Here is a 14,381-nt window from a genome sequence, read left to right as displayed (position 1 = left end):
GGATACAAAATCAACATGCAAAAATCATTTGTATCTCTATACACTAATAATGAACAATTCAAGAAGGAAATTAACAATTTCATTTACAATAAAAGAAAAAAGAAAAAAAACACAGTATCCCCACTTTTAGAAAGCTTGCATTATGCCACTTTGCTTTTATACAAGACCTACATTAATACTTGCTTTCACTAACTGAAAAAAATCTAAAGAGTTTCACTTTTATTAAAAAAAGGCAAAAAGTAAAAATAACATTCAACATTTCCTTTGTAGTTCCCAGATATACAGGCAGCACACACCCTGAGGAGCAAGAGTGGCACCGCCACGCTCCTTCCCCAGACACGACACTCAGCATCTCAGCATCAAGCTACCATAGCTTTGAACTGTGTCTATGAGCATCTGTGCTTTATGTCCATTTATTTTGTGCATTTGTTGGCAAGATATATCCAAAGGGGGGCGCTGGGTGGCTCAGTCGTTAAGCATCTGCCTTCGGCTCAGGTCATGATCCCAGGGTCCTGGGATCGAGCCCCGCATCGGGCTCCCTGCTCTGCGGGAAGCCTGCTTCTCCCTCTCCCACTCCCCCTGCTTGTGTTCCCTCTCTCGCTGTGTCTATCTCTGTCAAATAAATAAAATCTTAAAAAAAAAAAAAGATATATCCAAAGGTATCAGGAAAGCCTAAGAGAGGTTATTTTTTAAGTCAAAGCAGGATGAATAAACCGTTTTAATCCTGCAAAGGTGTATGACATGACAACATACATAAAAGACCAAATTAATACTGCACGTAACAATATGGAGGACTCTCCCAGACATTATATTGAGTAAAAGAAGCCAGACACAAAAGCCTGCCTATTGTAGGATTCCTTTTCATATGAACTTCAAGAAGAGAAGCCAGCAATGGTGACAGAAGTTAGAATACTAGTTATCTGGTGGAAGGGCAGGGGTAGTCACTATAAAGAGAAACACAAGAACCCTCTAGGGTAATGAGGTAACAAATACTGTATGTCTTGAGTTCAGGAGTGATTTATACAGATGAATACATATGGAAGAATTGACCCAACTGTTTACTCCAGATTTGTATCCCATAAAGATCTCACTGTATATATTTTATATCTCAATTTTTTAAAAAACTGATAAATACCAAGTGTAACTAACTGAAACTTATTCACTACTGCTGGGAATGCAACTATCAGATACCCTGGAAACCCATTCGATAGCATCTACCAAAGCTGACAAATATTCTATGACTTAGCAATTCTACTCCCAAGAATAAACTAAATGGAAATGAATACATATATCTATCCTCATGGAATGCAAATGTTTACAGAATTACTGATAAAAACCACAAAATTAGATTAACGAAAATGTCTATCACCAGTAAAGAGAATTATGATATATTCATACAATACTAAAAAGCAATGTAAATGAATTTTAAAACTGGGTGGCTAAGTTGGTTAGGCATCAGATTCTTGGTTTCCACTGGGTCATGATCTTGAAGTTGTTGGATCGAGCCCCATGTCGGGCTCCATGCTCAGTGAAGCACCTGCTTGGGATTCTCTCTCTCCCTCTCCCTCTGTTCCTCCCCCAACTCACACCTACATGCTCTCTCCCTCTCTCTAAAATAAATAAAACTTTAAAAAAATAAAAAATAAAAATTCCTGCATAAAGCAGTATAGATTAATCACACAATCATGTAGCAAGTCACAAAATATACACACTGTTGGATCCTATTAACATAGTGTTCAAAAACAAGCAAATACGTTCGGGGAGAAAAAATGAGTAGTGAACGGTACATGGATAGTTTCTGGGATTCTAGTTAACATTTTGTTTCTTAACCCGGGTAAGTGGTAACATAATGTATTTATTTGGGGATAATTCGTTAAACCATATATTTATGACTTTTGTGATACCTCAATAAAAAATTTAATTAAAATAGTTTTAAGCTTATTTTGTTATCATTACCTTACTGTAACCCAAGTTTTTTTTTCATCTACTTATGGGTTTCTTTCAATGAGCTTTGTTTTTATTCTCTAAAATGGTGGCTTCCATAAACAATCCAAAAATAATGGTATTACCCCTTCACATATTTGCCAGAAACTAACTATGCTATTAAACAGGACAAAAAATGAGCAAGGAAGTAATAATCCTGGCTGAGCCAGAATTCCAGTACCTCACACTGTGATAGATTGCACCAATTCTTCACCCTTCCTTTACCCCACTCATTGCCACCTGACATTGGAATTCCTCTGAATAAAGAGGCCAAGTATATATCCCAACTCCTTGATTTTTGTGTTCTGTCACATGACTTGTCTTGGCCAACAGAATATTAGCTGGTATGATGTGACCAAAGGCTTGAAAGGTGCCTGTGCAGGTGGGTCTGCTCTTTGGCACTTCTGCAATCACCACGAGACTATGCCAGGCTAGAATGCAAAAAAAGAGACATACAGAGAAGTACAGCTCCAGCTGAATCCACTGACCTGCAACCAGCCAAGAGACAGTTGCAGGAACACAACCACCTAAGAGAGAGTACAACCAATATCGACTGACCACCAGAGAACTCAGATGCATGACCTAAGTAAGTGCTTGTGGTTGCATGCCACTGGCATTTTCTCTTTTTGTACTTGTGTGGCAATAACTCACCAAGACACAGATCAACGGAATTTTTCCTCTCAAGAAACAAAAACATCCTGCTGGATTTAAGATTAAGATTTAAGAAAACCTCCTAAATTAAAATTTCCTTTAAAATTTTAATAATATTTTAACTTATTCATTTTTTTGAAATTACAAGAAAGTCTTTAGCTATGTATATACACATATTTGTGTACATATGTATTTTACACAATTGAGGTCATACAATAGAGTTGTGTACCAGACTTATTTGTCACTAACTATTATATCACACACACATTTCTGTGTCACTAAAAATTCTTTAAAATTGTGGTTTTATTTGTCGTAGTATCCCATCATATGAATGTACCATGATTTATATCCCTATTTACTTATATTGAACATTTACGATATCTCTTATCCTTAATCCCATCTAAGCTGTTCCCTCCATGACAACCAAATCTTGTCACTAAATAATCTCATTTTCAAGCAGTCAATATTCCAAGCAGCAGCTGTATCTTTCCATCTCATTTCCTGAAATATGTTCTATTTTATGAAAACGTACCATATTCTCATGTAAAGGAATTTGTATATACTATATTTATCAATTGTATTAATACCTAAAACTTTACTCTTTGAGTTTCTAGAGACCACTGCTGCTAAATCATTGCTTCTAGGATTGACTGTTCATTGTAGCTAAGACCTATTTTAACCTGAATTCATAGCAATGTGTCCACAAATTAGGACATTATTCCTGTGGGTAAACAGGATTCATTTCATGACAATCCACTTTATAACCTTATTGTAAAATTCATTACCTTTTATGATAATTTTATATAAATAAAGATAAAATGATTAAGGAATATATTTTAGGCTTCTCTCAAGTCAAGGTCAAGTTATGGCAAGTTATTCTTCAAGTTATCCTAAGCTAAGGAGCTTAATAAGATTCAGATTTTACAATTTGTAATCATTATTCTTTTTTGTTTTTGTCTGTTTTGTTTCAAGTTTTTATTTATCCTCCAGTTAGTTAATATATAGGGTAATACTACTTTCAGGAGTAGAATTTAGAGGTTCATCACCAACATACAACACCCACTGCTCATCACAACTGCTTCCTTAATACCCATCACCCATTTAACCCCTCCCCCTGCCTACCCTCATTCTAGCAACCTTCAGTTTGTTCATTATAGTTAAAAGTCTGTTTGATAGAGACGAACCATGAGAGACTATGGACTCTGAGAAACAATCTGAGGGTTTCAGAGGGGAGGGGGGGGTGGAGGATGTGGTAGCCCGGTGATGGGCATTAAAGAGGGCAAGAGTGGTGATGAGCACTAGGTGTTATATGCAAATAATGAATCATGGAACACTACATCAAAAACTAATGATGTACTGTATGGTGACTAACATAATACTAAAAAAAAACTGTTTGATGGTTTGCTTCTTTTTTTCCCCCCCCCATGTTTCTAATTCTTATTCTTAACTGGCTGACATTCAAATCATAATGCTCCATGACCTCGATGATTTAGATATTGATATTTATATACTATAGGAACTGAGTGATAAAATCATAGTAAGGCTCTATGACAGTTAGTTTTATATGCCAACTTGGCTCGGCTATGATGCCCAGTTATTTGATCAAATCAATCTACATGTTATTGTGAAGATTTTTTTTTTAGAGGTGATTAGCATTTAAATCAGTAGAGTAAAGCTTCTCCACAATGTGGGTGGGCCTCATCCAATTATGAGAAGGCCTTAAAAACAAAAACTGAGGTTTCCCAAAAAATAATTCTCAACACTGCCTGAGTCTCCAGTCTGCTGCCCTGCAGAATTCAGACTCAAGACTACAATATCAACCCTTACCTGAACGCCAGCCTGCCACCTTGCCCTACACATTTCAAATTTGCCAGCCCTCACAATTATATGAGCCAATTCTTCAAAAGCAATCAATCTCTGTCTGTGTGTGTGTGTCTGTGTGTCTGTGTGCGTGTGTCTCCATCCTACTGATCTGTTTCTCTGGAGAATCCTTACTAACAGAGCTCCCACTCAAAAAAACACTTGGGAAGCACCTATAGTATACATCCAATACTGTGTTAAGAAATATTAAGATGAGGGGCGCCTGGGTGGCTCAGTCATTAATTCTCTGCCTTCAGCTCAGGTCATGATCCCAGGGTCCTGGGACCGAGCCCCGCATCGGGCTCCCTGCTCCGCGGGAGGCCTGCTTCTCCCTCTCACACTCCCCCTGCTTGTGTTCCCTCTCTCGCTGTCTCTCTCTCTCTCTCTGTGTCAAATAAATAAATAAAGTCTTTAAAAAAAAAAAAAAGAAATATTAAGATGAAGAAATAAAAAAGATAAAATCTTTGCCCCTGAAAAGCTTGTGATATTAACAGAGACAAGTATACAGACACTACACAAATAAATATATTTAACATTATTCTCACCTTTATTACAAGAAAAACATCTTGTGAAGGATAAGTGATAGAAAAAATAGCTGATCTTGCCAAGGTGGTAATGGCAGCAGGTGGTACATGGGGACGTAATAATCCTTTCATCTGCTCAGAATTAAGGTCAAAATAAAAGTTTTCTGAAATCTAAAAAAACATTCATATATTAAATTTAAAATCTGTAAATTTTACAAAAATCAAGCATACTCAGTCTTAAAATATTATAGATATTAGAACACTATACTAACATACAGTTTATGATACATTTCAATGACCAACCTTTACATATCTAAATCACACTAAAAAGAAATATACAAACTATTTGGGAAATATACAAGAAACATATTCTAAAGAACTATATCCCTAACTTCTTTGATTAGAAACGTAACCTGTAATAAAGTACACAAAAAAATTATTATAATGAATTACCTCATATTGAGTCTTTAAAAAACTATATATTTTAGCAGTTTGATTTAGCAAATACAAGCTGCTGGAGCAGAGTTCCACTGCAGACATCTATCATATATTGACAGCAAAAGTCACTGAAAGTTCTTAGTTTCTACTACACATTAATTAGGCTTAGAATGTAAGTTAAGAAATGTTGAGGGGCGCCTGGGCGGCTCAGTCATTAAGCGTCTGCCTTCAGCTCAGATCATGATCTCAGGGTCCTGGGATCGAGCCCCACATCAGGCTCCCTGCTCGGCGGGAGGCCTGCTTCTCCCTCTCCCACTCCCCCTGCTTGTGTTCCCTCTCTCACTGTGTCCTGTCAAATAAATAAAAAATCTTTAAAAAAAAAAAAGAAATGTTGTATGAGGGGCGCCTGGGTGGCTCAGTCATTAAGCATCTGCCTGCGGCTTGGGTCATGATCCCAGGGTCCTGGGATCGAGCCAGGGAAGGCCTCCCTGTTCAGCGGGGAGCTTGCTTCTCCCGCTCCTTCTGCCCCTCCCCCCTGCTCACTCACTTCCCCACTCTCCCTCTCTCAAATAAATAAATCAAATCTTAAAAAAAAAAAAAAAAAAGAAATGCTGGATGAAATAGCCCTCTGAATAATAAAGATACGGTAAAACTGAAGCAGTATTTAAGACAAAATATTTCAAGCACATATACATGATCTTTTAGCTAGTGTGAATTTTAAAATTGCATCAACAAAAACTCCTAATGATTTTAATCCTTTATACATTGTTTGCCTAAAATGCTTTTCTTATATTAACTTTTTCTTAAACTAAAAGAAAGCTGCTTGCTTCTGCTACTTGCTTCTGGAACCCTTCTCATTAAATAAAAACTAGGTATCAGCTAAACTACTTTATAGTAAGATAATATTTAACAAGTCTCAATTAATTAAATTTCTATCTTCTTTTTAAAAGATAAATGTTTGGGATTCCTGGGTGGCTCAGTTGGTTAAGCCTCTGCCTTTAGCTCAGGTCATGATCCCAGGGTCCTGGGATCAAGCCCTGCATTGGGCTCCCTGCTTCTCCCTTTCCCTGCTCCCCTGCTTGTGCTCTCTCTCTCTCAAATAAATAAATAAAATCTTTTAAAAATAAAAAATAAAATAAAAAATAAAAGATACATGTTTAACAATTCTAAAAAATACCATCACTTATTTTCTTATAAAACAAATTAAACGGATCCCTGGGTGGCTCAGTCGTTAAGCATCTGCCTTCAGCTCATGTCATGATCCCAGGGTACTGGGATTGAGCCCCGCATCAGGCTCCCTGCTCAGCAGGGAGTCTGCTTCTCCCTCTCCCACTCCCCCTGCTTATATTCCCTCTCTCGCTGTGTCTCTCTCTGTCAAATAAATAAAATCTTAAAAAAAAAAATTAAAACACGTTTCTGAAACCAAGGATTATGACAAAAGATGTTCAAAAAATATACTCTTACCTTTTTCTTTTCCTTGACATCATATAAAGCCAAACTTGCAAAAATGGGTTCAATTTCAATTTCAAACCTTTAAGAAGAAAAAAAAAGGAGTTTAACCTTTCTACATCTATGCTACCCCTTCTTTCTGAAACACTTTTCCATGTATACCTTTCAGTCTAAATCAACCATTACCTCCTCTACATAATCCTGTATTTTCAATGTAAAAAAAGTAAGAAAACACGTAAAAAAATTCAGAGGAAAATGGGAGCATACAAAATTCCACCACATGGAGAGAACCAAAATTAACAGTTTCAGGGCCTATCCATCTAGACTTTTGTCTATGTATAAATGCACTTGGTGAATGGATTTTTTTAAAACACTGTACACTTAGTAGTCTGCTTTTTCAACTTATTATTTTATGGATATATTTGCCTGTCATAAATATTAATCTAACCATGATTTTTAATGCTGGCATAGTAATTTTCATTGTATGAATATGCCAAAATGTATTTTAGAACTGTATGCTTAAATTGAGATGTCTAATTTCACTTCCCAGAACAACGATTTACATACAGCAAACATTTAGTAAATAACTGCTGAACGAAATGATATGTAACATTAGGTTAACTAAAACTCTAGAGCAGTGGTTCTCAACAAAGGACAATTTTCCCCCAAGGGGACATCTGGCAATGTCTGGAGATATTTTATTATTTATTTTTTAAAGATTTTATTTATTTATTTATTTATTTGGCAGAGAGAGAAACAGCAAGAGAGGGAACACAAGGAGGGGGAGTGGGAGAAGGAAAAGTAGGCTTCCCGCGGAGCAGGAAGCCCAATGTGGGTCTCGATCCCAGGACCCTGGGATCATGACCTGAGCCGAAAGCAGATGCTTAACGACTGAGCCACCCAGGTGCCCCTGTCTGGAGACATTTTAAATTATCATTACTGCAGGAGTATTACTGGTATTTCGTGAGTAGAGGCTAGGGCTGTGGCTAAACATTCTGCATTGTATAGGAGAGCCCCTGACAAAAAAGAATTATCCAGACAAAAAAGTCAATAGTGCCAAGGTTTAAAAAAAACCCTCTTCTACACTGCTCATTTTTTTTATCCTAAGAGTATTATCAAAGTCCTTGCAGGAGATAACATACTCGCATTGGGTTAAGAGTTTAATGAAGGGTGGGTGATTCACAAAGATTGGACAAGATTTAGGAAGAACAACTACAGAGAGTACAATTCTCTGGGGACAACAATAGCAGGGAGTCACTACCAAACCTTGACCTGAAGGAGACCTTGGAAGTGGTAAACCAAAATTTAGAAAGAAAAGATATATAAGGGCCTTTCACAGAAACAGTGGCCTTGGGAGAAGGAGGCAACCAATCAACATGACCTAACAGGGAATGAGTAAAGGAAATAAATACCCCTGATTTCACACTCTTCTACCCTCTGACTTCCTGCTGATGCCTCTTTTAGCAGGACTCAACCCAGAAACCAAAAGAATAGGGATTTTGGTGATACTGTCTACACAGCTCAAACTCTACAAAGCCTACTCTGTAATGCCTGTTACTGTCACTCTCTCAGACTCTATGACCCCAGGGGGTATGTGGTATCACACTGGACTTTTAATATGCATCTTTTCATATATTTATGACCACATACATATCCTCTTTTGGACCATTTTTCTATTTCATATTTGCCATTTTCCTCATTAATTTATACTTCTTTATGAATTCTGTATATGGACACTTTGTCAAATGAATGTATTGAAAATATCTGCCCCCTCTGTATGACAGAGAAAGAAAGAGAAACAGAGAGAAACAGATATCCAACTGTCCTGCCAATTTATCAAAAAGATTACCTTTCCCCACAGTCTATACAGTTGTCTCCCCTTACCTGCGAAAAATGTTCCAAGACCCCCATGGATACCTGAAATCTTGTGGACAGTACTGAAAATTATATATACTATGTTTTTTTCCAATACATACACAACCAGTGATAAGGTTTAATTTATACTTTAGGCACAGTAAAAGATTAACAACAATAACTAATAACAAAATAGAACATACTGTAATAAAAGATTTGTGAATGTGGTCTCTCTCTCTCAAAATGTCTTATTGTACTATACTCATCCTCCTTTTCTTTACGATGATATGAGAGGATAAAATGCCTATGTATGAGATAAAGTGAAGGGAATGACACAGGCTTCCACGTAGGGTTAGGCTACTAATGACCTTTTGACAGTACATCAGAAGGATCATCATCTGCTTCTAGACAGCAACTGACCACTGGTAACTGGATCCATGGATAAGAGGGAGACTACTGTCGTACCATTTTAATAGTAAATCAAAAATCTATGAACATATAGGTCTATATCTAGCTCTATTCCATTGGATGGTTTATTGAATTATGTGTACATGCTACACTGTCTTAATTATGTAGCTTTGTATTAAGTCTTGATACCTAGTTTATTTCATAAAGTGCTTCAAAACTGCCCTGCCTCCATTTGGCCCTTTGCATTTTCGTATAAATTTTAAATTCAGATAAAAATAAGCAAAAATGGACCAAAGGTAAGAGGAATGTTCATTCCTTACTGAGAAAATTAATATCCTATTTTGTAATTTAGCACCATAAAATTCATGTATAATAACTTTTTCTATGATAGTTTGGAAACAGTATTTAAAGATCCATATTGTTAGTATTGATGAACAAAGGCGGGAAATCCTGAGGAAAAAACCAGTGTGTTTCACATTAAGAAAGGTTCCTCCTAACGCATGACAAGAATTTTTTAAATGAGATACATAATTTGATTTTTTTTTTTTTTTTTTAATGTTTCAAAGGCTCTTCCATTATACAAAGGACTGCCATGGTGGTTGTTTTTTTCTTTTTTATCTTTTCTTTTTCAATGTATACTCCTCATATATTCAGCATATAATTTGAGTCAGAAAATTCAAAAAAAGCATACCATATTACTCCCGTGCAACCAAACATATGCATGCTTGAGTTTGTCAAGAAATACTATTTGAGGGGCGCCTGGGTGGCTCAGTCAGTTGGGTGTCTGCCTTCGGCTCAGGTCATGATCCCTGGTCCCGGGATTGAGCCCCACATCGGGCTCCCTGCTCAGCAGGGAGTCTGCTTCTCCCTCCCCCTGCTCTTGTGCACTTGTGCTCTCTCTCTCTCCTCTCTCTTTCCCTCTCAAATAAACAAAATCTTTTTTAAAAAATTAAAAAAGAAAAAAGAATACTATTTGAGCATTAGATACTCAGTGGCTACTAAGCTGCAAAAAGGTTTTTTTCTTTTCCACTATAAGTGCTCATTTATTTGAAGTGCTGAGAATTCTGAAACATCCAAAAAAAAAAGCAATTTTTAATCATTCAGAGGCCTATGAAAACACACAACTAACAAAATATTGGCTTATTTCTTTTAGGCTTTTTTTTCTTTTAGTGGGGTGTTTTTTTTTTTTTTTCCTCCGAGAGGGCGCACTGTTTGTGGAAGCAATACAATACCATTCAATGTGGGGAATGGATGGAGCATGCTCCCATTCCACGTCCTAGTTCCAAAAATTCATTTAATATATTGTCCTTGGCTAGAGGATGCATCAGATATTAAACTGTTAAGAAGAGATTTTAGTGGGGTGTATTTTAACATGTTTGCTTTCATACAATTTTCATAATACAGTTTTGAACATTTTATCAACATGTATTGACCCTCTATCATGACTTATGGTCAATTTTGTCTGATAATTATATCACTACAAATCTGGAATTACATTGTTGCCTTGGAGTTTTTTGCCTTGGAGTTTTTTGAACCACACAGATAGTACATAAGCTTATGGTTATGAACTCAAGAGCAGTTACTCTTTTGGGGTTTTTTTCCTGTTTCATATCTAAGATTTTCCCTGCTAGAGCCAAAGTCATAACAGATTAATATCCCTACCACCTAGAATACTACTTGTATAAAATCTGCTGTTAGGCACTTAATACAAGAGTCTGTTTCCACCTGTCTGAGTGCAAGCTCTTTCTCTTATAGAGTCCATTAAAACAGGGTTGGGAAACAGCCCCAATGTAAAAATTCGCTACAGAGTGCTTACCCCTATGGAAAGATTTCTTAGCATTTCTAGGCTCCCAAGAAATTCTTAGTTTTGTAACAGCTAACCATGCCTGGGTAGGGTTTCCTTGAATGTCTAGACCACTTTATTGCTGACTCACAGTCTTCTTAATATTAGAAACAATTTTCTCATGCAGGATAAAGGAAGGTTATTCTTGGAAAACAAAATGTAAGAAAACTTATTTTCTGGGGCGCCTGGGTGGCTCAGTCGTTAAGCGTCTGCCTTCGGCTCAGGTCATGATCCCAGGGTCCTGGGATCGAGCCCCGCATCGGGCTCCCTGCTCCGCGGGAAGCCTGCTTCTCCCTCTCCCCCTCCCCCTGCTTGTGCTCCCCCTCTCACTGTGTCTCTCTCTGTCAAATAAATAAATAAAATCTTAAAAAAAAAAAAAAGAAAGAAAATTAAAAAAAAAGAAAAGAAAACTTATTTTCATAAATGTATCAGTTTCTGTAATTGATAACAAAAATAAAACTATCATTTCTGACCCTTTCTGAAATCACAATGTGACTAAGTTCTTCCTTACTTTAAACCTGGATTTTTCTTATGATAGAGAAATCATATATATATAATTCTAGGTCCAGAATTTTCAACAAAAGCTGACCAAACTAAAACTAAAGAATGCAAAATGATGTGAAAATCCATTCTATATTTTATTTCTTTAAGGGAGAAATAATAAATTTAAAACTTTATTAGTCAGTAAGATCATAAGTATAAAACCAAAATGAGGGGCTCCTGGGTGGCTCAGTAGGTTAAACGTCTGCCTTCGGCTCAGGTCATGATCCCAAGGTTCTGGGATCGAGCCCTGCACTGGGCTCCCTGCTCAGCGGGGAGCCTGCTTCTCCCTCTCCCACTCCCACTGCTTGTGTTCCCTCTCTCGCTCTCTCTCTGCCAAATAAATAAAATCTTAAAAAAAAACACACACACACACACACGGGGCACCTGGGTGGCTCACTCGTTAAGCGTCTGCCTTTGGCTCAGGTCATGATCCCCGGGTCCTGGGATCAAGCCCCACATTGGGCTCCCTGCTTGGCGGGAAGCCTGCTTCTCCCTCTCCCACTCCCCCTGCTTGTGTTCCTGCTCTTGCTGTGTCTCTCTCTGTCAAATAAATAAATAAAATCTTTAAAAAACAAAACAAAACACAATGAGATGCCTCACATCCACTCTCATCAAAAAACAGATAATAAAAAGTGTTGGCAAGAATGTAGACAAGTTAGAAGCCCTGTACTTGCTAGTGGAAATGTAAAATTGTGCAGCTGCTTTGGGAAACAGCCAGGCAATTCCTCCAAAATTTAAACATGGAGTTACCAAATCAACCACAATTCTTTTTTTTTTTTTTTTTTAATATTTTATTTATTTATTTGACAGAGAGAGACACAGTGAGAGAGTGAACACAAGCAGGGGGAGTGGGAGAAGGAGAAACAGGCTTCCCACCGAGCAGGGAGCCCGATGTGGGGCTCGATCCCAGGACCCCGGGATCACGACCTGAGCCAAAGGCAGACGCTTAACGACTGAGCCACCCAGGCGCCCCACCAAATCAACCACAATTCTAATCATAGGTATATACCCAAGAGAAATGAAAACATATGCTTGTACTGCTAAAACAGTGGAAACAACCCAAATGGTCATCAACTGATGAATGGATAAACAAAATATTGTATATCCATCCAATGAAATATCACTCAGCCATAAAAAGAAATCAAGTACTGATACATGCCACAACATAGATACACCTTGAAAACATTACACTAAGTGAAAGAAGCCAGACAAAAAGAAACACATATTGTATTATTCCATTATTGGGAAATGATCAAAATAAACAAATCTATATAGACAGAAGACAGATCAGTGGTTGCCGACGGCTGGAAGACTTGGGGAAAAAAGTGAAAAGTAATGGATATGGGATTTCTTTTGGGGATGATGAAAATGTTCTAAAACTGTTGATATTGCACAAATCTGTGAATATACTAAAACCTACTGAACTGAATGCTGGATGAATCCAAGGGTGAACTATACTGGTTCTACTTTGGGTGAACTGCATAATATGTGATTATATTTCAATAAAGCTGTTATTTTTTAAAAAGTGGAAACAACACATGCTCATCAACTGATAAATGGATAAACAAAATGAGCTGTATTCACGGTATAATATTATTAGCCATATCAAAGAACAAAGTATTGATACATACTACAACATAAACCTTGAAAACATTATGCTATGTGAAAGAAGCCAGACATAAGGACCACATATTATATAATTCCGTTTCATGAATTATACAGAATAGGGAAACTTAAAGAAACCTAAAGCAAATTAGTGGTTGTCAAGAGCTGAAAGAATAGGGAGTGACCACTAAGGGTATTTTTATGAACTGAATTTTGTCCCCTGAAAATTTATATGTTGCAGTCCTAATCCCCAATGTGACATTTAGAGATAGAACCTTTAAGTAGATAACTAAGGTTAAATGAGACCATAAAACTGAGACCCTAAGACAAAAAGAGTAGTGTCTTTATAAAAAGAGAAAGAGACCCCAGAGACCTCTCTCTCTTCGTGCAGGAACAAAGGAAAGGCTATGTGAGGGTACAACAAGAAGGTGCCCATCTGCAAGCCAGGAAGAGAGGCCTCATCAGAAACCACTCCTACCAACACCTCGATCCTCAACTTCCAGTCTCTAGAACTGTAAGAAAATAAATTTCTGTTGTTTACACCACCCAGTCTAGGGTATTTTGTTATGGCAGTCTGAGTAGACTACTACAGGTATGGAGTTTCTCTCTGGGGTGAAGACTATGTTCCAGAATTAGTCACAGTAATGTTATACAACTTGGAATGTACTAAAAACCACTGACTTAAGCCTTCTGGGGAAGATGATGGAGTAGGAAGACCCTAAGCTTTACCTCTTCCCACAGATACAACTAGATAACACCCATATAAGTGTAAATAAACCAGAAAACAACCCAAAGACTGGCAGAACAGACTCTCCACAGCTAAACGTAGAGAAGAGGCCACATAAAGAATGTAGGAAGGGCAGAGACAAGGTCAGGAGCTAAATGGATCTGCAGGAGGGAGGAAAACAATAGGCACAGAAAGTGGAGGAAAAAACAGACCATCAGAACAGGCACCGGGAACCTGCAGGGGTAAGACGAATCCCCATTTGGCTTTGAAAATCAGAAGGGCCAAATTTCACCGGTTCTTACCATCAGTGGGGTTTAACACCTGGACTTTAAAAATCAGCAGCTAGGCTTTGGGAGAGACAGGAAGATAAAAGGAAACTGAGTCCCTGCCTTTGAAGAAACAGCACAACAAACAGTCCTTCAGATTTTTCTCTTTTAACATAGATTTATTTATTTATTTATTTATTTATTTATTTATTTATTTGAGAGAGAAAGCA

General features: G+C 37.4%; 1 protein-coding gene and 1 pseudogene across 18 annotated transcripts in view; both read right to left on the bottom strand.

Annotated features, from left to right (window-relative positions):
- Window positions 1–14,381, bottom strand: part of DOCK7 (dedicator of cytokinesis 7) — a 215,382-nt gene that overhangs the window by 155,278 nt on the left and 45,723 nt on the right. For all 18 annotated transcript variants that reach the window (XR_004302160.1, XM_032427391.1, XM_032427399.1 and 15 more), the window contains exons 8-9: window positions 6,921–6,987; window positions 5,040–5,189 (exon numbers count right to left, since the gene is read on the bottom strand). Coding sequence is in view for 17 of the 18 variants with exons in the window: in XM_032427391.1 (XP_032283282.1) it covers window positions 5,040–5,189; window positions 6,921–6,987 (217 nt within the window). In the remaining variant the exon portion in view is untranslated. The remainder of the gene's footprint in view (window positions 1–5,039; window positions 5,190–6,920; window positions 6,988–14,381) is intronic.
- Window positions 10,366–10,543, bottom strand: LOC116627209 (annotated as a pseudogene).

The sequence above is a fragment of the Phoca vitulina genome, unplaced genomic scaffold, assembly GCF_004348235.1.
Source record: "Phoca vitulina isolate PV1807 unplaced genomic scaffold, GSC_HSeal_1.0 scaffold2, whole genome shotgun sequence".
Taxonomy (NCBI): domain Eukaryota; kingdom Metazoa; phylum Chordata; class Mammalia; order Carnivora; family Phocidae; genus Phoca; species Phoca vitulina.
The sequence above is the reverse complement of the archived record's forward strand: the minus strand, read 5'-3'. Positions and strand labels throughout refer to the sequence as shown.